We start from the raw sequence: 24418 nt of genomic DNA, 5'->3' as shown, positions 1-24418 counted from the left end.
AATTTCTTAACTGAGGTGTATGCCGGAGTGTTGCAGGCCATGATGCAGCTGCCCAAGCTACAGGTCTTGTGGGCTTATCTGTCAGCATTAAGGACAGAATGAAATGGATTTCATTTATTTAATGATTTGAAGATGAAGAAGACACAAACTGTTGGTTTAACTGAAGGCACTTTAAGGGTTGAAGGTCCTTCACGTAGTACTGTAGCTTTGCACAGGTGCACTGGGTGGTGGTCAATACAAATACTTGTTTAGCACACTGGGAGAAAGGAGTTGGGAAGTTGGGAGAGAGATATCCATCCCATGTTATTCCCACACTGTTTTACTTGATTTGAAAGGAAAACACACCTTTTTCATTTTATGTCATGGAGAGTATTTGTGATGAATTTATTTGCTTTATGCCTGTGTAAGCAGCTAGAACTTTCTGTGCCTGCCTAATGTGTGGATGCAGCCTGTAGTTTGACTTCTTGTATTTTTTCCCTAACAACATGCAAAATCAGAAGTACATATCGCCCCCCTCTTTTGTAGGGAGTTGAAGTATTATTTTTAAAAGACTGATTGAGAGTGATTGCACACCAGACCAGATGCTGAATGGGACCTCAAACTTGACACAAATCTGCCTCATTTGCTTTGAAAAAGCACCTTCTTTGTGTGTTTCCCTTTTAAAGTCAGGGCTAAAGGCATTCCCTTTCCATACACATTGTAGTTGAGCTATATGAATTGAAGAAAGAAGGGAATAAGAGGAGGATTTTGCCAACAAAATAAAATCCAGCCTTGGCTTTTACAGGAGATTATCTGGGAAGAGGGTTTCTTCAGTGTGAGTAAAGCTTGGCTGTGGCATGGTGTTTAAAGTGTACTAAAGGACAGACAAGAACTATTCAGGCTTCTCTCAGCCAAGCTACATTTCCTTCAGTCTTTTCTTTGCCTTTAGTGTAGCCTAGGTCCTGGCACTCTTCCTGTGAAGAGATGCTGTTATTCCTTTCCTTTCCTCCATTCCTTCCTATCTGTGTTTTGCAAGAAAGGAAACTGATTCTTGTCGGTAGGTAGCACAATATTCTCACACTTTCTTGTGCCACCTTTGCAAGGAAGCCACTGATTCACTGAGATGCTTTTCCCATCAAAATTCACTATAAAGACCAGTATAATCTGTGGGAACAAATGGTATTTCTTGGTAGATTTTTTCAGTGTACCATTGCAACCTGGATAAAGGTTTTACCACATAAGTGTAAAGTAATTTTTTCCCTCATGAATAACTTACAAAAGGCACTGTGATTACAGATACCAGTTTGACCTTCGGGACAGCCTTCAAGCCTGGCATTCTCCTGGGACTTTATTTTGAAGGGAAATGGTTGGCTGGTTGTGTCAGTTTGGTTTGGGTTGTGCTCTGTCATTTGAACCATACAAAGAGACTGGCACAACCTCATCTCTTGACTCTCCTTCAGTGTGACATCTAAAACTCCTCCCATGTGTCTCCAAATTGCAACAATAGATGATATTCATAAAATACCAATAAAAGTTTTCTAACGATAAGCATAGTCAGGTACTGGAATTGCTTGCCTAGGGTTGTTCTATAATACTGGATATGCAACACTCAGTTTGCAAATATTCTTAAGAACAAGTTAAACAAACCTCTTTAAGAAATTATCTTGGATGTGGATAATACACCTACAGGCAAAGGAATGGGTGAGATTTCTTTAGTTCTACTTTTTATCACTTGTTGAGCATGTTAACAGAACTCTGGAAATCTTTTGGCATATTTACCATCTGTTGACCTGTAAGAAATGATATCTTGGAAAATCAGCATAGAAAACTTTTGCCTAATTGGGTAATTTGAATGAGCTCAGGAGCTGAGGGCTTCTTTTTCAATATGCCTTTTGAGACTGGAAAGGAGTTTGACAGCATGGGTGTATGTGTGATATATAGCACTGTAAATGTGCTTTAGTCCTAGGAAATGTGTCTGTTTTTGTTTAATGCACAGGGAACAACGTCATGAGGACCATCCATGGGGTAGGAGAGATGATGACCCAAATGGTGCTGAGCAGAGGGTCTGTGTTTCCCATCAGTACTCCTGACATACAGCCAAGTATTCACCCAAGCAAGCAAGCCAGCAGTGCAGACAGTGAAGATGTGATTGTAATGGACACCAAATTGAAAATCATTGAGATTTTGCAGGTAATAATGAGGGGTGGTATATTACACAGCAGTCATTTCACAGTTCTTTACTCACAGAGTGGCCTGTTCTGTTACCCACATTCTTACTTTTCACTGTGCTGCTCATTGTAGAAATAACTCCTTGATATGAGGAAGGCTAGTCCTCTGTGTGAACAATTGCACGGTTGTGGTCCTCACCCTGTTGTACCAGCTTCACTTTTGAAGGAACAGGATACTGCAGAAACTTTCTCACTGTAACTGCAATGACAACTTGTCCTCTAATCTGCCTCACTAATATTTCCTGAACACAGTGTGTCTGTTTGCAGTTTCTTTCACACACTTAACACTGGGTGGTTGCTTGATTTAAACATTTGACCCCTCTGTTGCAGTAGTTGGATAAAGGGCAGAATTGGCCCTGGCTCCACTGAAGTTGTGCACTTTTGGTACAATTAATGCATTTCAGATTCCCACTGTTGGGCTGAGAACAGTCTGTGGGCTGCTGTGATTTTCTCCCAGCTGATGTGACAATCTGGGTGACACCAGCCTGCCTCCTGAGATGTAGTTTTCACTTGGTGCTGTTAATAAGTGAAGTGGCACACGCTTGCTCTGTGTACCAAATCCTGCTTTCTGCAGTGCTTGGGCCCTGAAGGAGTGTTTCAGTGTTTTCTATAAATTCTCTGGATTTGTTGGTAACAATGTCACTTTTGAAGGATTCCATTTGTTCTGACTGCTCATAAATTATTTAGATGACTCTAATTACTTGTCATCTGAAAGGCTATCAATTGTTAGAATATACTGAATACTGCATTCTTTGGTTCTAGGCCTCCTTTACTTTAAAATTTACAGTGAAAAACAGAGTGTTACAAAACTATATGACCTAAATAACACCATTCACGTGTATTGCTTTTCATTTTCCTTGTTTGTATGACTGAATTTCTCTCCATACTGTCCTTCTTTACTGGTCAATGCCTAGGAGGATGATTCCAGGACCTTGTCCTGTGCATTCCCTGAGGGAATCGCCTGTTGTCTCATCCTTTCTTTTTTTGCAGCACATTCACTGCAAGAGCACTCAGGATTGAAGAGCATTTAATCCTAATTTCTTACTTAATCTGTGGTTTGGTATTTAAGGATTGGTCACATGGTCAAATTACTTCAGATAAGTGAGTTGTCATATGCTGGGTGAATCCCAGTAAATGTGCATATATATGATCCTAGCCCTCAAGAAATACAAAATAATTCAGTTTCATTTAAAATGCAATGAGGAAGGATTAATTTAAATCATGTTACCTTTCATTACTGTGTTATTAGCCTCAACGGCGAGTAAGAATATTTTAGATTTATTGTACTAACATGCAAAGCAAGTACAATGGTGATTAGTGATTAAAGCTATTCTAGTCTCAGAAATATTTCAGTTTATAGTAATTTAATTCTCAACATATCTTCCTGTTGCTTTAAGTAAAGACTGTTTAACTTATGATTTCTATTCTGCCCTCAGCCAGAATTAAACAGATGGTCTGATAGACTTAGTTGACTATGCATGGACTTGGGAAATCTTTATTTTTAAAAATCTTGCCTGTACAATCCTGGGGCAACTTAATAATGGAACCAAAATACAGAAATCCTATTACAGTGGGTCTGGGAAGCATATTTGGCTTCAGCTGTAGATCAAAGAAACAGGTTGCCACCATTTGCTAACTCACCTTTCAAATCACCTGTCACCTCAGCCTTGGAAACTCAGCATATGTCTTTCATCCCCACTGATTGTAAAATATGTTAAATAATCTTAAAGGTGTTTGATTACATGCTTGCATTTCCTGTGGGTAAGAAGTATCCACGTGTGTATAAGTGTCAGCCCTCAATTTTATACTTATGCTTCTAGCCTAGTTATTTTCCTCACTATTCCAATATAAAAACACCACTTCTAGGTCCGAATTAGGATTTTTCCTGTATGAGTTTCGGGTTCCACAGCTGAGGAACAAAAAGGAATTTTTCAGATATCTGAGCCTTGAGCCTGTTGTGCTTGCTCTCTATTCCACTCCATGGGGCATTGGAAGTCCAGCTGAAATATGAAATAATTGATGTCAGCGTGGATTTGAAGGTTCTGATCTGGCTTGCAGGCAGTGAGGACAAGGCAGTGTGTTGGAGCCCCTGCACACACCCAGTGCTACTCAAGCAATCCATAGGGCAGAGTTCAGCGTGTCTCAGGATGGGCAGGGTAAAGAAAGGAATCACAGAAAACTGGTGAATGTGTTGGATTGTTTTTTCATAGTAAAATTAATTTGCTTCACTTTTTTTTTTTCTTGTAGTTTATTCTCAGTGTTAGACTGGACTACAGAATATCCTACATGCTATCTATCTATAAGAGAGAGTTTGGGGAAAACACTGAAAATGTTGACTGCTCTACATCATCCCCACCTGACACACCAGGGACTGCCTCAGGTAAACCTTGCTATTTTCTTTCAATGCAAAGTAATTCTGGGTAGGCAACTGCAAACACTGAGCTCAACTGCAGCAGAAAGACACAGCCTACTGCAAGTTCAAAAGCTTGTGAGAAATAAAAAAAATTAAGGAATTCCACAATTTTTTTGCTGGCCTGTCCTCCTCCTCCTCTAACAAAAAAGTGATTCAGTTTTTCTCACTATGATGTTTTGTTAATTTATCTGTGCTCTTCCCAAAACACTGCATGGTGGTAAGTGGATAATGGTTGGGGATGGATGAGGACAGGTTTAAGTGAGGTGAACATAGTACAAGAATCTTTTGGCTTTCCAGGGAGCCTTCCCATGCACACACAAGTGCTCAAAAGGTTTGTGTGAATACCTGCAAGTAGGGGAGAATTGCTCTAGTTGGAGGTGGGCATGTGTATGATACAGGTCTTAAGTAATAAGTTATATTTAAAGCCATTCTAAAGCAAATTGATGGTGTTGCAAATAACTGGGTTTATGGTAAATATTTTAAAGTTCATGTATATGTTTTGCTGAGGTTGGCTCAAGAAAAAAGAAGAAAATGTAAGAAAAAATGTAAAAGTTTGACAGTCTTCATCATTTGTGGGTCACTGCTGGTGGCTGGTACAGCACTCCTAGCACCCTGTGGCTTTGGCTCATCACTACAATTCTCTTCCTCAGCAATAGTAATACACAATTTACCTCTGCCCCATATCCTGTTTGTTCTCTGCTACTCTTGCAGAAAGCAAATTTTGTGTAGTTGGAGAATGACTAGTTAGACCTTTACTTGATACCATCTGCTTTAAAGAGGAGCAGAATTCCATTTTGCTGTGCAGACTAAATGATGATCATTGGCTTTTTTTTTTCTTTCTTTTTTTTTTTTCTTTCTTTTTTTTTTTTTTTTCCTTCAAATTTTTCTTCTGATTTTTTTCCCCAGCAATTGTTCCTGACATAGATGAAATTGCAGCTCAGGCTGAAACCATGTTTGCTGGCAGGTATATTTTCTGAAGTTTTACCTCTATGTATATTTATATATCTTTTTGTTCATGTCAATATTTCTCATGGCCAATCTCTGTTTATTCTGTGCTTATTTTTATAGCCCTTTCTCTTCCTTTGCCTCCTTGTTAATTGCATAAGCCATACTTGAACAGAAATGTGCCAGGAAAAGACCTGGATTTCAATCAAGCAAACAGCCCAGTTGGCCTGGATGGCTGTGGGATTGCCTATGAGCACCCTCTTAGTTGTTAGAGAGTTGGTAGAAAGTTTTTGTTGTGTTCCCAAAGGCAGCTGGGGAATGGTGTACAGGTGTATTGGGCTGTACCACACTAATTTTCTATTTATCTTATAATGCCTCACATGGGTGCTGAAAAGCCACTCTTTTTCTGGTGCGTCTTATGGCTACAGCCCCAAATTTCCTGGATCAGCAGCTTGCTGTTGGCCCTCAGGATTTCTCATAGATTGCATGACCTGTTGTCATTGCACTTGGTGCTCAAACTCCTTGGGAACATTGTGCCAACAGTAATCTCTCCTGTGCCTCCGCAGTCAGGAGTGGACCACATGCCATGATCTCCTGGTCCACCAGAGGCCTGTAGATCACAATTTTTGCTTGCAGAGTTTTGGAAGGGATTTCAGCTATGCTGTGAACAGAAAAAAGTAACCCATGGAAGACACTCACACTGGAGAGTTATTACCATTATCACTATATTGGTTTAATTTTACGGGTATAATTATAATTATACCAGTAAAAATTAATTCCATTTAGACAAGGCCGTAGACTTTAAAGTTTTTCTTGGAGCTAAGGAGAAGGATCTGCAATGTGGGCACTGTGATCTTTCCTCTCTCAGTCCCTCATGCATTCTCAATCTTTACCCACACAAGCAATGCCTCCAGGCCTCTCCTGAACTCCCATAGTGTAAAACAACACACAGCCCTTGGCATCTGCATCTTTAAAATGAACAGAGAGACCGAATGGTTTCTTGGAAACATTATTTCTGCTTTGATATGTTAAGTGTAAATCTGCTTTCTGCCGTTCCACATTATGAATATGATTCTGGAAATATGATGCTTTTGGCAATTCTTGCTATTTTTGATCTTATTTTTTCTTAAATGAAATTTTAAGAGCAGCTGAAAAGGGAAGGAGTGAAAAGGAAAGGGTCAAATTAATCTCTGAGGAAATGCAGTTTACTTCGTTTAATTTGGATTGGGGATGAACCTGGCTCAACTTATCCATGACATAAATGAATGCTTTTACAATATAGATTTTAATCACAATGTTTGACACATTTCATAGATGCTTACTTCTGCCCCATAGTGTCCATTATGCTATAAGATTGCTACAATAACTGTAGAAGTCCTTGTAAAATATGTTAAAGTCATATTTATAATTTCCTTCCTGCAGTATATTTAATTTGATTTTAAGAGCTCTGTTGAGTGAAGATTGTGTATAGAGGCATATTTATCTCGCGAGCTTTTATTTTTTCTTTTTTACTTTATTTGGTCCTTTCTCCCCATATCTGTTGCAGAAAGGAGAAGAATGCAGTTCAGCTTGATGATGAAGGGGGCAGAACTTTTTTACGGGTCCTCATTCACCTCATCATGCACGACTACCCCCCGTTGCTCTCAGGGGCTCTGCACCTGCTCTTCAAGCACTTCAGCCAGAGAGCAGAAGTTCTGCAAGCATTCAAACAGGTATGGATGGGCTGAGCGTTATCCCAGGAAACTGAATGCAGGGAGCCTTCCCAAAGGCTGTTCTGCTACTTAAATTGCTGTTTGTTGCATGACAGTGTTATTTCCTCAGAGATCTAGTATCAGCAGACTTCTTTGGCCATATGTGCTGGTATATGTTATAGTTCCGTGCCCCCCAGAAATTGTTATTTCTGGCACTGCATCCATTAGGGAAAGCATAGGTCCATGGTGAGCCTCTCACAGGGATCCCTCAGGGACAGAGCCAGTGCCTCATGTTTGGCAAGCAGTGTACCCGTGTCAGCAGTGAGACTTCTTTGTCTTCAGGGCCACTTAGGCTGGGTATTGTTATTTTGTTATTCACCTGGTGTTTCTAATTCCACTCTAGGTGTCTTTGCACGGGGCTCCCCTGCCTGATACCACTATGCCCAAGTAGCAGGAAGGCAGGGGCAGAGCCAAGCCTGTTTTCAGCTTTTATTCTGTCCCTCTGGTAGCGGTGCATGTGCAGACTCCATGTGTCTGTGGATTAGGACAGGGAGATCTGATGTCATGGGGCTGCAGGACAGAGATGCCTCTGTTACATAACCCTTTATAACATATGTTGATAAGAACATCTGATGCTTATTGCAGGAGCTGGGTAGCGTGTTGTCTCATCGTTATGTAAGGTAGGGAGGTTTCTCTCCTGTGCAAACAGATGAATGATAAAGACCTGAAAAGCTTTTGTTTAATGTTTTTGTTGTGCAGCATAATGGCCTCCCACCAGGTATTTAAAGCTAGGCTGTGCTGGTTAGTTGCATAAATAGCTGTTATTCCCAGGTAAGCAAGGACTGAGTTGCTTAATGTGTTTTTGTGATGGATGGAAAAGGCTAATGGAGAAGTAAACAAAAAAAGACTGTAGAGCACGTGGAATAAGAATGCCTGCAATTGAGCAGCATTCATAAATTCTGTAAAATAACAAGGTTTTGCCAAGCCAAGAGAGATTATTATGATGAAAACTTTATATTACAAAATAGTGAATATTTGCCTGGATGTAATGTGGTTTTAAAAACAACATCAGTGTTGTCAGTGACCCTAATCTTTTACATGAGTATGATTTCTTAAGTGTGTTTATATATTTACTGTAAAGATTGCTGATAGTTTTTTGGCATATTAGCTTCATTAATAATCTTTGGAGAACAGAGAGCGTTACAAAGAAAGAAAATGTGTAGGTCATGCTAAATCAAGAACTACATATAACAATGAAAAACCCAGATAATTTGAGCAGTACAGGAAAAGGAAAAAATGAGATTAATCTTAGTAAGTGGCATCCACTCAGATGGTGAGAAATTCCATGAACCTGAAAGTCAGTTTGTCAGCTATATTCAGAGAAGTTTCTCTAAGCTGGCCTAACAGTGTGAAAGTCTGTTATTTTTCAATATTTGATTATGGTGGTGTAGGAGATCATTAAAATTGCTGGCCATTCTGACTTTTCTTTGGATGCCCTGATCCCTTGTCATACCATCCTTTTTTTTTCCCTTCTGAAGTGCAGTGCTAAAGCAGTAGGTATTTGTATCTATTGCTTTAATAGTGTGTAACTGTATTTTATAATGCCATGAGGATCATGATCAGTGCATCAGAGCTCACTCTGCACAGAACTTGAGAGCCTGTAAATCTGCCTGTGCTGAAAATGCTTTGCAGCGTACTCAAGAAGGTGAGAGGATGTTGTGAATGTTTTAACTATCCTGTTTTAGGCAACTGCAGCTTCAGGCTCTGCTCAAGGTTTTTGATAAATGGGGGCTAAAAGCCTGCGTGTGCCATGTTTGAATTGCACATAGAAGGTTGCACAAGGCACCTGGAAAGAGGTTCAGAATGGGAACTGTCAAGAAAATTACCTGGCCCTAAGTGCTGGTGCTACTGCTGTAACAGCTTCACAATTTTCTCCATTTCCAGGTTCAGTTGCTGGTGTCCAATCAAGATGTGGATAACTACAAGCAAATCAAGGCTGATCTTGACCAGCTACGTCTGACTGTAGAAAAATCCGAATTGTGGGTTGAGAAGAGTAGCAATTATGAGAGTGGAGAGGTGGGGGACAATCAAACCAAGGGGGGAGAAGAGCCAATGGAGGTGGGTTTAAAGCCTTTGCTGTCAGAATTTTTTCAATACTGATAGGTAGTTTCATGAACAACTGCAAAATCGTGGTCTGGTTAAGCAAAGTGAGAATGTGAAGTGTTCTGGCTGAGCTTTAGGAACTGACAGAAAAGGAAATAACACTTCTGTTATCAATGTATTCAATATTCTCTCCTGATGCTTTCAGGAACTGCATTCTTAGGTCACAGAGTGGCCTTCCTTTCTGGGTGCAAGCCACAGTGTGCAGCAGCACCCTGAAAAGAATCTGGGAATTGTCTGCTGGCAGTTGGATTGACTTGCTGGAATAAAAGAGGAGTAGACTGTCCTGCAACTAAGGGAGAGGAGCACAGTCACACCCATGTTTGCAAACATTACAAGTAATTCCACTCTTCACCACACAAGACTGACCTAAGAATGTTGAGATTTTGTAGGTGAACTAATGTTTTAGTTTCTTTGGCCCTTGTCATACCATTTTCTCAGGATATACTCTGATTGGATGTAGAACTTGAATCTAGGAGTGTGAAGACCTCTTTTTAAAAAAGATTGCATTGTTTGGATTTTTTAAATTTTGCTTTTCAGTGCAAACTGAGGTCACCATTTAATCATTTATCTCCAGCATGAGCTTTTAAGAAAACACAAAGTGTTGCTGTGATTGAGGTTTGTGCCATAAGGGTAGATAGAGTAGGCTTTTCCATCAATATTTATTTCCACTTTTCCCTTTTCATCAGAGGAGGTGGGGAGAGATGAAGAGCTGTGATTTCTGACACAGCATTTTCCTTGTTCATTTTCCTGGTGCCAAGACGGATGGAAAGGAAGGAAAGGAAGCTCCCATGGAAGTAGAAAGCCAAGTAGAGATTATACAGTGTTGTGGAGGCCACACATTAGGAAAAAAAGCCGTAGCCATGGAGAAGAGAGAGCGTGCTTGCAAATATCTGTGACACACATGTGGCCTTTTAGATGGGGAAGCAGATTTTTGGTGGCTTCATGCAGGGGCAAATCCAACACTTCAAGGAAGAATCCCAAATTCATGCAACAGTATAGGTCCTACCCTTTCTCTGATCTAGCTTAGCTGATGTTCTGATACCACATCTTCAGTGGTGTCAAAATTAGGGAGGAATCTGGAGTTGAAGCTTATGTGGTATTTTCTTCTTTCTTTTCTCAAGCACAGATCTAGTAGGAAAGAAAAAGTTCCTTTATGTATTTAATGACTTGAAAATGTAATAGGGAAACAGAAAATAGAATTATGTCAAAATTACAAAGTTTTTAAGATGTACTGTTTTTAAAGTGTAATTTATTCCTATGGGTAGCCTTGATAGCAAGAAAAAGGGGACAAAACAATGTATTTGAAACAGAGTCACCTCTCAGTGGGATATTTTGAGTGTTTTTTCCCATGAAGCACCTGTGGGTCTGTATGGATTAGCAGTGCTTCAGTAGATGCACAATATTATCTCTGGCAGATCAGAGAGATTATTGTATCAGAGCAGTAATATGTAATCTGCTGGTTAGATCATCTGCTGGTAATTCCCTGAGAGCTGTGCCAGGTTACAATAGCTCAGAATCTTGTCCATCTTTTTTATACCCCTGCTAAATTCTTCTCTAACATGAAGAGGTGTTTTTACCTGGCAAAAAAGTAACATTAGGTAGTCAGTACTCTCTTTGAGGTCTTAAATCAGATGTAGGAGGTGTGATGTTGGCCATAATCTGCAATGTGTGAAGCAGGTGGCTAGCTTTAAGCAGGCAAAAATCCCATGAGATCCATGCTTCCTTGGAATGGATACGGGGTAGTCAGAGCTGGATGAACCTTTAGTTCTTTAGGGAATATGCCTCATTTGCCTGTGTTTAATTTTTCCCAAACAACATTAGAGTGTGCACAAGAACTTAAATGTCATTCCAGAACACTCTTCTCTTAAACCCAAGTTTCTGTTGTCACATGAAGCCTATTGAAAGGTGTACATAAGAGTTTAAAAATACTTTTTTTTTTGTTTTTTTTTGCCTGAGTCTTCCTAGGTAATTGTTTTTCACCTTACTGTCATAACCTGTGAGCCTTTTTTCTTTTTTTTTTTTTAAGTCATATGACTCCAGAAATAGGATTTGTAGAAAAAAGGCCTTGCTCTTATAAAAGTATCTAGAGTTCTCCACATAAAAAATGGCAAATCTTACATCCATGAAGGACTGTCTGGATAGGGACTGGAGATCAGAATTGGAAAGAGTTATATCAGACATAAATGAGACACCAGTAGGGTTAGGAAGAAATGCTGAAATTGAGCTCACATAAGAGCCCTGCTTGAGAAGGGGAAATCAGATAAAGCCTGTTCACTTGGTTCTCTCTAGGAAGGGTGTTCTGGGTCTGTGTAGATACCACAGACCATGGAAAGTGATTTTTATTGTCTGGTCCCTGGAGGATGTTTGGTGGTGTAGCACCAGAAATGCAGCTCTGAGGAAAAGAAACAGGCTCAGTGAAAGGACTTTAAGGTGAAGCTGGAATAGAGTACAGTGGCATTATAGAATTCCTCATCTTTTCCATCTGCTGAGAAAGTTCAGTGAGGTTTCAAGTCTTTCAGCACCTGTAAGCACCTAGTGTTCCCTTACTTCCTTTCTTTTCTGGTCTGTGGCACCTTGCTTTGGTTCTGGGAATGTCTGAACATACATCACATAAAGGTTGAGGTTGTGAACTGAGAATTCTGTGTGTGTCCCTCATTCCCCTGGTGGAGCCTGTGGAGGGCAAAGCTGTGCCATGGGGACACTGACATGAGCCTTGCACTGCTGTCCTGCTGGGATGAGGGAGACTGCTCAGACTGAATGCTGGAAGCTGAGTCTCCACTGGCAGCTAGCAAGAAAGGATCTAAGACTGATGAAATGTTATTCCTGGAATTTTATGGGTAGAGGGAATAGTCTCTTCCAGAAAATACAATTTCCTTAAGGTGGGGTACTCAGGTGAGAACCTTTCTCCCTGAGATCTCTATGCCTGCCTGTCCCCTGTGGAAAAGTGTGACAGGGAATGTCTGTCATGGGGCATAATGAGGCCAGATCTGCAACTGAGTGTCTTTGGTATCCCAGCGGTGTGATTATCTCTTGGTAACGACATCCCTGGCATATTCTTATGGGTTCAATAAACAATTGTTTATTTTGTAAGGAGAAAGGATAGATTCAGCAGTTTAATGCTGATCAGTACTTCCAGATAAGACATATAGTTCACATGGATTATAAAACTACTTTGATGAAGGAAGAATGCAGATAAGACTAACAGGTAAATTAATCTTGGTTAACCCACAATCCCAGAATGGAGGAGAGTGGTTAATTATAGCAAAAAGCCTGAAACATCTCCCAAAGTATTGATTCAAACAGCTAGAGAGATGGCAGCCTGCATACTAACAAACCTAACCAAATAAAATCTGCTGTTGTTACATAGATCAGCACTGAACAGCAGTGCTGACACTCTTATAAACAGCTTCCATGGCCAAGTGGTGCAGCTGTTCTTACCTCACTGGAAATTAGGACCAGATGGGATTTATAGAACTCTTGAACTTCACCATCAGCTAAGAAAGTTCAGAGAGAGGTTTCAGGACATATAAACATTCAGCTTGGCATGCATATATTTGTTTTAGTGTATTTCTCTTTTCTAAAACAGTAGGAAGTTAGAGGACACAATGAAACTCAGAAGTGCACCTGTTCTTTTTTTTTTTTTAATGCTGTTATACTGGTTTACATCCTTGTGGCCATGCTGTGAGTCAGTCTCACGATCTGCTAGATTTTTTTCTTCATGCTTTATAGGGTCAGCATCCGAAGTCCAATATTTCAATTTATTTTTGTTTCCTGTTAAGAAAGGCTTAGCACAGCTGACAGCAGAAAAACCCCCAAAACTGCCAGTATTCTTAGTGGCAGTATTTGTGTACATGTTCTCCCATGTTTTGATTGAGAGATATGCATGGAAAGGTGCGTGGGTGTTGGCAGTTCCTTGCTGACTTGCTTTCTCTTATTTATCATACCCAGCTGGGGCTTTCCAGGAGCCAGGGCCCAGAGCATACAGCGTCATGACTTGATGGTGCAGTTTTACATATGGTTTCTATTTGTTTTTAAATCTTTTCTTGCATCATCCAGAGATACAGGCAGAAGCATCCCATTTGTGGGAGGAACATCTCTAATTTCCACATGCTGCTTGTTCCTGTTAAGAACAACCACCTGCTTAACTGCAGAGGTTGTCTTAAGCTCTTTCTCCAGACTTTTTAGTGTTCACATACACAGATTTTGTAATCTTTCCAGCTGTAAATATGGATTTTTGGAACATTTGGTCACTACTGAAATACACTTTTGGTACATCTCCTCACAGTATTTAAATTCCTCGGTGTGAATAATCTCTGATTTAGGGACATACTCCTTCAGAGTGATCAGAAGCATGAAGACAGAGTAATTGCCTCAAATTACATTGGAAATTTGAATCAGAGGAAGGACTTGAATGTAAATCCTGTCACTCACTGGATAAAGAATAAATGAATCTTTATTATCTGTGTTATATCAATTCCTTATGAGCTGCTGTAATACTTTGTCACTTGCTGCTATTAAATACAATCAATTCATGTTGAGGAAATTGCAATAAATTGCCACTTGTCATGTGTTCTTTATTACAGGAATCAAACATTTTGAGCCCAATACAGGATGGGACCAAAAAACCCCAGATAGACAGCATTAAAAGCAATAACTACAATATTGTTAAAGAGGTTGGTATATCTGCCAAGAAACTTGTTTGACATACCTGTTTGATTAGTAGATTTAGTAATTATTGTGAAATAAAGTGTCTTTGTTTGGTTTTGTATGACATGACTGGTTTCTTTTCTTGGTTGCATGCTTATTTATATGTTTGATTTGTTGTTTTTTTAATTTATAGATTTTGATTCGACTCAGCAAACTTTGTGTTCAGAATAAAAAATGTCGGAATCAACAGCAGCGTTTACTGAAAAATATGGGCGCCCACTTGGTGGTCTTGGACCTTCTGCAGATCCCCTATGAAAAGGTTATTTTCCTAATTTTAGTGGTAGAGAACACAAACTCAAGGAAGGGAAAGGCCTCAACAGGCCCAAGAATCAATGGAAATATTTTTTAAAATCTGAATTGTCAGCTGTGGTACAAACATGAAATGATAATGTCATTTTCTACCTTCAGAATAGTGAGTTTGGGCTCAGTTTAAATACAGCTGCCTGCACAGCTTTATTTAAAATTTAATATTTACTGCTTTGGGTACCTAGATGTCACAGTGCTGTCATTCCTCTACCCATTCTTGAAGTAGGCAAACCTTAGGACCAAAAGCTTTCACAGATCAAATCTGAAATAACTTCCTTGTTTTTATGGTGGACATCTCTAATCTAGTTCCACGTGTTAGTTTTTTTCACAAGATACAGTTATTTGGTACTGATTTGATGGATTTAAGCATACAAATGAATGAACTAGATAGGCTTTGAAATAGCACATCTTTCTAGATCCTCTAGGAATCACTGGCAGGAGGTAAAACATTTGCTGGGCTATGTTTTCCTGTGTGTTATATTACAGACACTGGGTTCAGCTGTTGTCAGTAAAATAGTGCTTGTCCATACAGGTGGTTCATCAAATCATACTTAGGATACTACATGAGAGGAATATAAAATGGAGTTGAAACTGGAGATATATTTGTGTGGGAGTATGTGTATGCACACATACATCTGTTTCTGTATGTCGCTGTAGAAAAACCAAATGTTTGCCAAAGCTTAAAGCTAATGCAGAGTGACATTTTTCATTTGTTTTGCTTTTTTTAAAATCAAGCACCTTAGCACTTTTTAAAACTAGGAAATTATAGCCACATAAGAAGAAATCTTACTTTGGTTTTATGCTCCTACCTATGGTTCCCTATGGTTTGATTCAGAGTAAGGTACAGCTGCTAATGGACTCTGAAGGAAACTGCATTAGTTACTTTTGCCAGAGGGAGAATTCCTGCCCTATAAAGGCTCAGGAGAATTGGTTTATTCCTGGCTGAATTGATGTTGTGTGGTTTTAACATGTATGTTTATGTATAACCAGCTGATTTTGTTTGTCCTTACTTCCTGCAGAGTGATGAAAAGATGAATGAAGTTATGAATCTAGCCCACACTTTTCTTCAGAATTTTTGCCGAGGAAATCCTCAGAATCAAGTTCTCCTCCACAAAAATCTCAACTTGTTCTTAACTCCAGGGGTAAGTATTTCATTTGAAATAGAATATGATAATTGGAAATAAATTTGGGTTTGCTGAAACATCCCAGTGCTGAATAAATAATTTCACTAAATTATGCCTCCCCTCCCCTCTCTCATTTCCCTTAGTGTTGCTTTTTATCTCTTTGGCTTTAATGTTGCCATTTTAAAAGTGAAAAATGAAAACCAAGGAACCTGTGGGGTTTACTGGAAGGATCTATGAATATGTGTCTCATCCTTGTCTTGAACGTGACTCTGATTTTATTCATCCTGACTCACTCACTGATGGACTGTAAAGTCAAGGTAGAAGATACTGTGACTGCTGTCATAAACCTTGTGTAACAACGGAATCAGACTCACACATTTTTGTTGATGATGCTCCCATTTGATTCAACTAATATAAAGTCTGACCTTCTAAGAAATCATTGTCTTTACAATACACATTTTTATCACAGTCCCTTTGTATATATTTGTGTGTGTGGTTACAGACATATTCATATAGAATGACACTTGCTCAGTGGATCTACTGAGCAAAACATGCTTTTATTAGAAGGGATTGTGAGTATGAGGATTGCAGACCCTGGCCTGTGCACTTTAGAAACATTTGTTCCATTGTTTTTTATTTATGCTCTTTTGTGACATTAGTGAGCAGCTCGGAGCTGGCCACAGTGGGAACCAGAGCCTGGATTCCATCACATCCAACGCTGACACTTAACTTGAGTGCAGTGTGGAGCCAGCTTGCACTTGTATTTCTGTTCTTTCAAAGCTGACTTCCTGATCATCCCAGTTATTGTGCTTTTGTGAAAATTATGGGGCAAACTTAACATGGATTCCTATCAGATGACACTAAACAGACACATATACTTTAGGAGCACACCTGATCCTCAGGAGCCTTTAGTCCAAGGGATCAACCTAGAACAAAAGCCCCAAGAATGCACAAAGTCTGGGTGCTGTGTCCTCAGCAGAATCCCTTCTTGCTCCAGATCTGTTCCTCTTGTTCCATGCTGCTCATGGATACACAGCCCTAGGCTTCTTTTGGAGTTAGTGTGGAAAGAGACATTCTCTTTGAGGCCATCAGGCTGCACATGCAGGGATTTGCCTGCTGGAAATGCCTCCTCTGTGAGCCCCAGAGAGAGCCAGAGCAGCTCATCATCTCATCTGCTGGCCTCATTGCAAAGTTTGATGCTGAGTGGGGCCCGGGTGGTCTCAGGTGTCTCATATTCCAAAGCCCCTGCAGAATGCTCTAGCAGTGTAGTGTTTGTGTGTTCACCTTCCACATGGACACAGGTTTGGTTTATGCCCATTTTAGGACTCTTTGTACTCATAGGGAAGTGTGGAGAAATCCCCACAAAACTGGAAGGGGGTCTCTGAGATCACTGAAAAGGATTTATCCAGTTTCCCTTTAGCAGTGAGCCTTCCTCTACTTGAGAATTCCGTGCCTCTCTCAGTCTCAAAGCAGATCTGCTGTGCTCATGAGGCTGTTTTTGATCTGTACAGCTCCTGGAAGCAGAGACCATGAGGCACATCTTCATGAATAATTACCTCCTGTGCAACGAGATCAGTGAGAGGGTGGTGCAGCACTTTGTGCACTGCATCGAGACCCACGGCCGGCACGTGGAGTACCTGCGATTCCTGCAGACCATCGTGAAAGCAGATGGCAAATACGTGAAAAAGTGCCAGGACATGGTAATGACAGAGGTAAGCAAAGGCTTCACATGTTAATCACATGAGTATTTTGAGGCTGTTTTTCCTGCTCTTGATACCAATGAGATATAATGGCATCCTCGCTTTAGAATTTTAAGCGGCGTCACAAATAATGAATATTTTAGCAGACATTTTCGGGAGTTTGATCTAATTTTGTAAGGCCATCTGTATAACTACTAGAAAGAAAACATGAGTGTTAGCATGGTGATACAGAGATGTCTATTTGTAGATGATGTAGCACGGAAATCTGAGAGTTACATAAACCTTCATTTTCCTGTAATGTAATTTAGGATCACTTTTACCCACTCTTGTGGCATGGGTTTGCCATACAAGAGGCTCTTACCTCTATGGATTTGTCTAAATAGTGTTGTAGACCTTTTTTTTTTGTTTAACATGTAGCAATTCTAAATCCTAGTTTCTGCCTTTTTTTTTTTGGTTTTATTTCAGAGCATTTCTATGAGGGTCAGTAGAGCTGCTTTAGCTTTAACTAGCTGGATTCAGTAAATTCAACCAAGTTGTTTGTGGAAAAATCTTTATGCCAATAAATTTCCTAGGAAAATACCTAATTGACTTTCTCTGCCATTAGGATTTGATATATTGTGAGCACAATAAATGAAGTCTTCAACTTGCGGACACTTGTGCATTTAACTGTAATTATGTTAACAGTTCCTTGAGATTAGTAAGTGGGTAAAGTTGAATATGGTGAAAAGTCATGGTTGGATCAGAGTCCAAGGAACATCTTTATTTGCTTTACAAAGTGCTTTTTATTTTGGCTTGGTTTGGTTTTTTTAAGAGGCGTCTTCACAAAGAAATCAGAGATAAGCTTTAGTTTTTTGTGGTATGAACAAAACGAAATCCCACTGAAATTTTATTCCTCAGCAACAAGAGGAAAAACTTCTAATTAAGAAAATAAAGCTCCTGCCTACATGGATAACCTTTAATGAAATTCACCTCAACCTTTTCAATTTGACTGAAGTATTTTAACATGCAATATCAATTACAAGCCTTTGATTAACATAATTCAAACACTTCTTGTGCCTTTGTGGTTTTAGATTTTTCTGCTTCCAGCAAAGGCTCTTGTAGAGTTTTTTTTTTAGTCATCAAACAAAATTTTCAGATTTTTCTCAATTTCAATATATTTTGCTATTGACCTGTAGCAGCACAAAGATAAACTGTCATATTACATTTTCAAGCTGACTCCATGACAAAAGTAGAAATGAACTTTGATACAGCATTCACATCATAAGTCCTGCAGGAATTTCCTGGGGGGAGGGAGCAAGCAACCCTGTTTTGATGAAGTAGGGTAAGATAATGATCTGTTTTTCAAAAAGTAGGAAATTACAGGTAAGTAATTATCATTTCTTAGAAAAGGATGCTAATTGTGAAACTTGAATGGCACTTGAATGGCAATCCACTCTAAAGGGAACAAATGGTTGGAATTTGCCAATGAGTTGGGACAGTTTCTCTATAGACAACTAAGATGTATACTTTGTGACCTTAAACAAGTGCTGTAGCTTTTCCTGTGCCTCCAGATGGGGCACATAAACAATTTACCACAAGACAAAATAGAATATGACTCTACAGCTTGCCTCAGCTCCTCCTGTGTCTTCTTTCACCCATGGGAAGTACATTGTAGCTTATTCACATTTACTGGGAGTCAGGGATAATCCTCACATGTTCTAGAAAGTGCATGCAGAATGCAGATGAAGGAGCACCATGGCAAGAGAATACTGTCATAAAATCTATTGGACATCCCCAATCTGGCTGATTCCCTTGTTCTCATCTCCTTGGTCTCCATGTCCTCAGTGATGTTTACCAATGTGAAAGGTTCCTTAGGGCACTTTTTCTCATTACAAGCAGGCTTTGAGGTTCCTGGAAGAACTCTGCCTGTCAGTGCAAACATTATTACAGAAGGGAAAACAGAATTTACTTTGGGCCAGATCAGTGTGGCAGCAGAGTTTTCTATTACCTGTAGTATTCTGGAGTATAATTTGGAAAGTATCAACAGCTGCTCCAATATTGGACAGCCTTCATTATATTACCATAGAATTCTAAACTTGCTGAAAATATACTTTAATGGCAGAAAATGTTGTTGGGTTGTTTTATCCTAAGCTCTCATCCCTTTAAATTATTTTTTTCTGTACTGTAGATTGTCCAGAAAATGTCTGAAAAGTTGTGGGTATAGAAATACTGTAGAAACACAAAGATAAATGAGAAATAAGAATTGCAGGAGAGACTGAATTCACAATTCACTCCAGCCAAATGTCAAAGTAAAAATAAGCAAGAAACAGGGAAAGCACAAACAGAAATGCTGTGAATTCAAAATTTGAAGTGTTGAAACCCTGGAAAGTGTAATGAAATGTTTCTTGACTTTTCATTCTGGGAGACTAATTTTAATTCCTGTTCTTGCTGCTTTCCCATTTCTCAGCAGCTCCAGCAACCTTTATGACTACCCTTGAATTGAGTAAGCTGGGATTTCATGTCACATATGGACTGGAATAGGTCAAGTGCCTAACTCACAAAATAAGTGTGATTTTTGAGCTGCTGGGGTGTGTTCAGTACTAGCAGGGGTTTGTGGGAGCTTATTTTACCCACACTGAGAGTAGATTGTGCTTCAAAGGATAATGACGGACAGAGGATTCCAAACAGGGTTAGAGCAAAGCTCTTCTGTGAGATGTGCTGAGATTGGGCTGCCAGCATCCAGCACCGCTCTGGATCCTCTTGAGATGAGCAGAGCACTTGTGGCAGAATCAACCATTTATCACATACACCAGTTTTCTGCTAAATGAAAGTGCTGACATGACACTGACAAAGTCATGACCCACCTGCCAGATTTGCACATGGTGGGAAGAATCTCCCTTTGTTTCCAATACTGAGCAAGGGTGTGGAAAAGTTGGGTGCAATTCTGGGTGAGCCACAGCCTTTTTGTGTGAGGCAGCATGGACGATTTAATCTCACTGCACCTCAAGTGCTCATCTATGAAACACTAATAATAATCCATCCTGGCCTCCTAGCAGGAGGTGAGGATAATTAATTACCTTCACACAAACATTGACATGGTAGGAATAGCAAGGATGGCATGCTGTCTTGGGTAAAGACAGAGCTACACAGAACTTAAACCTCAAATTCACCTTGCATTCATTGGTGAGTTATTCCAGATTTGAACTTATGTTGATAAGAGCAGAAGTTTGCCTTGGATATTGTTTTGACATGTGCATTCGGCAAACTGCATCAGAGTAAATTTTGTTTCGTTGTTTGGGTTTTAGCTAGAGACTCTTCGCATACTTAGAGATAAAATAAGAAATTAAGAAAATCATAGAATCATTTGGGTTGAAAAAGACCTTTAAAATCATTGAGTCCAAAATGATTGCAGTGCAGGGTGCTCAGAACCTTGTGCTCTCTTTCTCAGCTGATAAATGGTGGTGAAGATGTGCTGATATTCTACAATGACAGAGCATCCTTCCCAGTGCTGCTCCAGATGATGTGTTCAGAGCGAGACCGAGCCGACGAGAGCGGGCCCTTGGCCTATCACATCACTCTGGTGGAGCTGCTGGCCGCCTGCACCGAGGGCAAGAATGTGTACACAGAGATCAAGTGCAATTCACTGCTGCCCCTGGATGATATTGTGAGGGTAGTGACCCATGATGACTGCATTCCTGAGGTACGATTCCTCACAAAGGAGGAAGCAGACTTAGCATTTTTAGAAAGCAGACAATGTTTTGTTGTTATAATGCACTGACAAGTTGAATATTTGCACAGGGAATGGGCTGGAAATCGGTGGTGCTTCTTAAGGTGAATAAGTGAGAAAGGATATACAGTATTTATATCACAGAACATTCATTGTCCATAATGCATTGTTTGACAGCTTTTCAAGCACCTTCTTTTGGGTTTGTCCAGCCACTGCAAGAGTTTTAATGCACTGGTAAATTCTGGCTGAAACTGTGAAGACCCACCTGAATGTTGGGTTAAGCCATTGTTTTGCCATTGCCTGAATTTCTTGGAAATGATAGATAAAATTCTGTCCATGCTGAAGTCAGTGGGAATTTGGGTGAAGTCTCATTTTATTAAACTCAATTGCAGTCTGGCAAATATTTTTATTCACTGCAGATAAAGGCACAATTCTGCATGTGTCATGCTAAAGTAGGATTGTGATATTACCTGGCAGAAAAATGGGGCTCTAAGCAACAGAACTGGGGCCTGCAGGAGTTAAAACTCCCTCTGTGCTATGAAAATTGCCCTTGTGATCAAATGATCTTATTGCTAAAAAGAAATATGTTTGCTTTGCCCAAAAGTTCCCCTTAACAGTAATTTCAACAGATGGTAATTAGAAAAAAATCCCAAACAAAAGAAACCTAAAGGTCTGATCTGAGTTTTTTCTTCACTGCATTAAACATATGGAACTATCTCATCTCCCTTGACCGTGCTAAGAAATTTTCAGTGCATTTGCATATGTTTATATTTAATCTATACATTTTTGGGCACTGAGTATCTATTTTTTTGCTGTGCACATGCAGACTTGTCATGCCAGAGAGGAATCCTGGCAGGTCCTCCTCCTAAGCCTTGTGCTGCCATTGCTGCAGTCCCAGTGTGCCACAACCTTTGTCTGCCATGTAGATCCCAAATGCAAGTGCTGCATTAGGACTGTGGAAATACAGGGACTTCAGTCCCAGCTCTGCAAAAGACTTTTTATTTAATATTTGGCAAGCCTGTCACAAGGCTTCAACCTGCCACAGTCAACTGGCAAGTGCAGAGTGTCCTGCATTCTGACAGCCTCTGGCTTTGGAGCCAGGCCTTGCTGGTCTTAATATCAGTTAAATACCAGAATAATTACTGGTTTGTCTTGTGGGGGTTTTGTCATTAGAGTAAGCATGTTTGCAAAACCTTTTCATTTTTCTTCCTGTGGTCTTTCAGTAAACACATTAAGGCATGTGTTGCCCAGCTTCTCCCTAAATCTTCAGAATCAAATGTGCATTATTATTGTAATGAATGTTTGTTAGTACTGGAAGGTTCATCTTTATTGTTCAGTATTTTTGCAGATAGAAAACATTATGTTAATTGTTTTTACTGTTCCATTTCATAGTGATTGTGTTTTTGCTGTTCCTGCAGGTGAAAATTGCCTACGTTAATTTTGTTAACCACTGTTACGTGGACACTGAAGTGGAAATGAAAGAAATCTATGCCAGTAACCATATCTGGAAACTTTTTGAGAACTTTCTTGTTGATATGGCAAGGGTAAGCTTCACCAGGTGTTAAATGTTACAAAATGGTCATGGGTGACAACTGAACTGACAGTAAGGGTTTTTTTTTTAATGAACTTTTATTGTGCTGACTATTTTTATTCAAAGTTGACAATAGGATATGTGTGGTTAGTTGGTTTGTTTGTTTAAGAAACACTCATTTCTATGATCTTTATCATCATTTAACCTGCTAATTACTAGTAGCCTTCTCTCTCTAAAAGGGCATCTTAGAACCCATGCCTTTCTCTTTTCTTACAAAGAAATAAACTGGGGTGTGTACATGGTCGAGAGCCTGCATACATCTTTTGGGAAGGTGCATAACATGTCATTATGGTGGTGACTAAAAAACCCCCCATCTGTAATCTCTTCCTTTATTCTGTTGTTATAGTGAGGATCAGGGATCAAGGTCTTCTCTGGCTCATGTTCCTTCTTTAGTCTCTATTTTTGTCTTTCATTCTCCTGTCACTGCATTCTCATTGCCGAAAGGCAGGTGTAGAGCTGTGGTCCCTCAGAATACTAATTCAACTATAAATTACAGCTGCCAGGGGACAGGGCACAGTCAGTACCACAGGCCTGCCATTCCTGTGGTCCTCACTGAGCCTCTTGGTGTCAGTACTTGTTGAATTAAATTTTAAGTTACAAGTTGAATTGAGCTTCGTTCCCAGGCATTTTGAAGGCAGAAAACAAAAGCAATCTTATGACTTCCACAGGGATTAAATACAGTAGTAGAGCTGTGAGGGGAAGCTGGTATGATGTAATGATTACATGTGCTACATATCCTTTTCTAGGAGGTTAATGCTTCTTGTAATTATAAATAATTACAATGTTAATGACAAGCAATGGTATTGCTCTTTCTGCTCAAGAAGTAAAACCATGGGTTTTTGGGTTTTTCCCAGTCCATGGCCCATTACATTTTATAATACTTAAGTTCTCACTCCTTGCATTTTTCATTTCATTGAAATGAAGAGAAAAGGTAAAGAATCTCAGTTTGGTCCTGCAGCAGACAATGACCCCAAAGTAACAGTGTGCCACAAAATAATTCCTGTGCGACCTATTAGGAGAAAATACAATGATTTTTGGCTAAAAGAAGAAGGAACACAAAGACTTATGCTGTACAATAGTTACTGGGACCTGTTCATTTTTTTCTGTGAAACAGAAACCTTATATATGTTTGGGTTTTCTGTGTTTTTTTTTTTTTTTGGGGGGGGGTGGTTGTGTGTATGCGTGTGTGTTTTTGGTGTATTTTTTTTTTAACCTTTTTTTTTCCCCTGGGAGCAGGTTGAGGCAGGAATGTTTGTGCTCTCTTTTTTTTTGGTGGTAGCCATGTTCAGCAGTAATTAGTCCTTTACAAACCCTGTTTTCTTTGCTTTGTCTCTGTGGTTGTGTTACACAGTGAAAGCCCTCCTGGACAAAAACAACCTGGGTTGAAAATTAAGATGAGAAACATCCTTGGAAGAGTGTTCTGACTTTTAACCTTACTGGTTTTATCTCAAGAAGTTTTTACTTCTATTAATTCCCTTTCTGGGTTGCCCTTTCCTGACATGTCCTGACCCTGACTTTCCAAACAGACTATCCCTCCTCCCTAGCCCTTGAACGTGGCCAATTTTCTGTGCTCCTGGGCTAGAAGCAGACAAATAGAAAGAGGGCTCTGTCCAGGTTTCCTCTCATGAGCCTGGAGACAAACTGCACTGTGCTAATGCTCCAGGCTTGTCCTGATGCTGGTGACCACTGAGCTTGTTTTCACACACCTCTCTCCTGAGAGAAATTAGACCCCAGGTCTTCAGAGGTGGTGAGGGGAAATGCTGTGTTTTGTGTGTGCGTGCTGTTGGCAAAATGCAGGTTTATTCTCCTCTCCTGCAAGTGTGTCAGAAGTGCTTTGGCCTGTCCTGCTCTTCAGCCATGGATAG

At 39.8% G+C, this 24418-nt stretch overlaps 1 protein-coding gene across 6 annotated transcripts in view; it reads left to right on the top strand.

Annotated features, from left to right (window-relative positions):
- ITPR2 (inositol 1,4,5-trisphosphate receptor type 2) overlaps window positions 1-24418 on the top strand; it is a 242085-nt gene that overhangs the window by 89292 nt on the left and 128375 nt on the right. For all 6 annotated transcript variants that reach the window (XM_059846045.1, XM_059846044.1, XM_059846043.1 and 3 more), the window contains 11 exons: window positions 1976-2169; window positions 4455-4587; window positions 5527-5584; window positions 7112-7277; window positions 9201-9374; window positions 14003-14092; window positions 14260-14385; window positions 15452-15574; window positions 17068-17268; window positions 20684-20935; window positions 22381-22506. In XM_059846045.1, the coding sequence (XP_059702028.1) occupies window positions 1976-2169; window positions 4455-4587; window positions 5527-5584; window positions 7112-7277; window positions 9201-9374; window positions 14003-14092; window positions 14260-14385; window positions 15452-15574; window positions 17068-17268; window positions 20684-20935; window positions 22381-22506 (1643 nt within the window). The remainder of the gene's footprint in view (window positions 1-1975; window positions 2170-4454; window positions 4588-5526; window positions 5585-7111; window positions 7278-9200; window positions 9375-14002; window positions 14093-14259; window positions 14386-15451; window positions 15575-17067; window positions 17269-20683; window positions 20936-22380; window positions 22507-24418) is intronic.

This window comes from Haemorhous mexicanus, chromosome 5 (assembly GCF_027477595.1).
Source record: "Haemorhous mexicanus isolate bHaeMex1 chromosome 5, bHaeMex1.pri, whole genome shotgun sequence".
Classification (NCBI taxonomy): Eukaryota; Metazoa; Chordata; class Aves; order Passeriformes; family Fringillidae; genus Haemorhous; species Haemorhous mexicanus.
The sequence above is the reverse complement of the archived record's forward strand: the minus strand, read 5'-3'. Positions and strand labels throughout refer to the sequence as shown.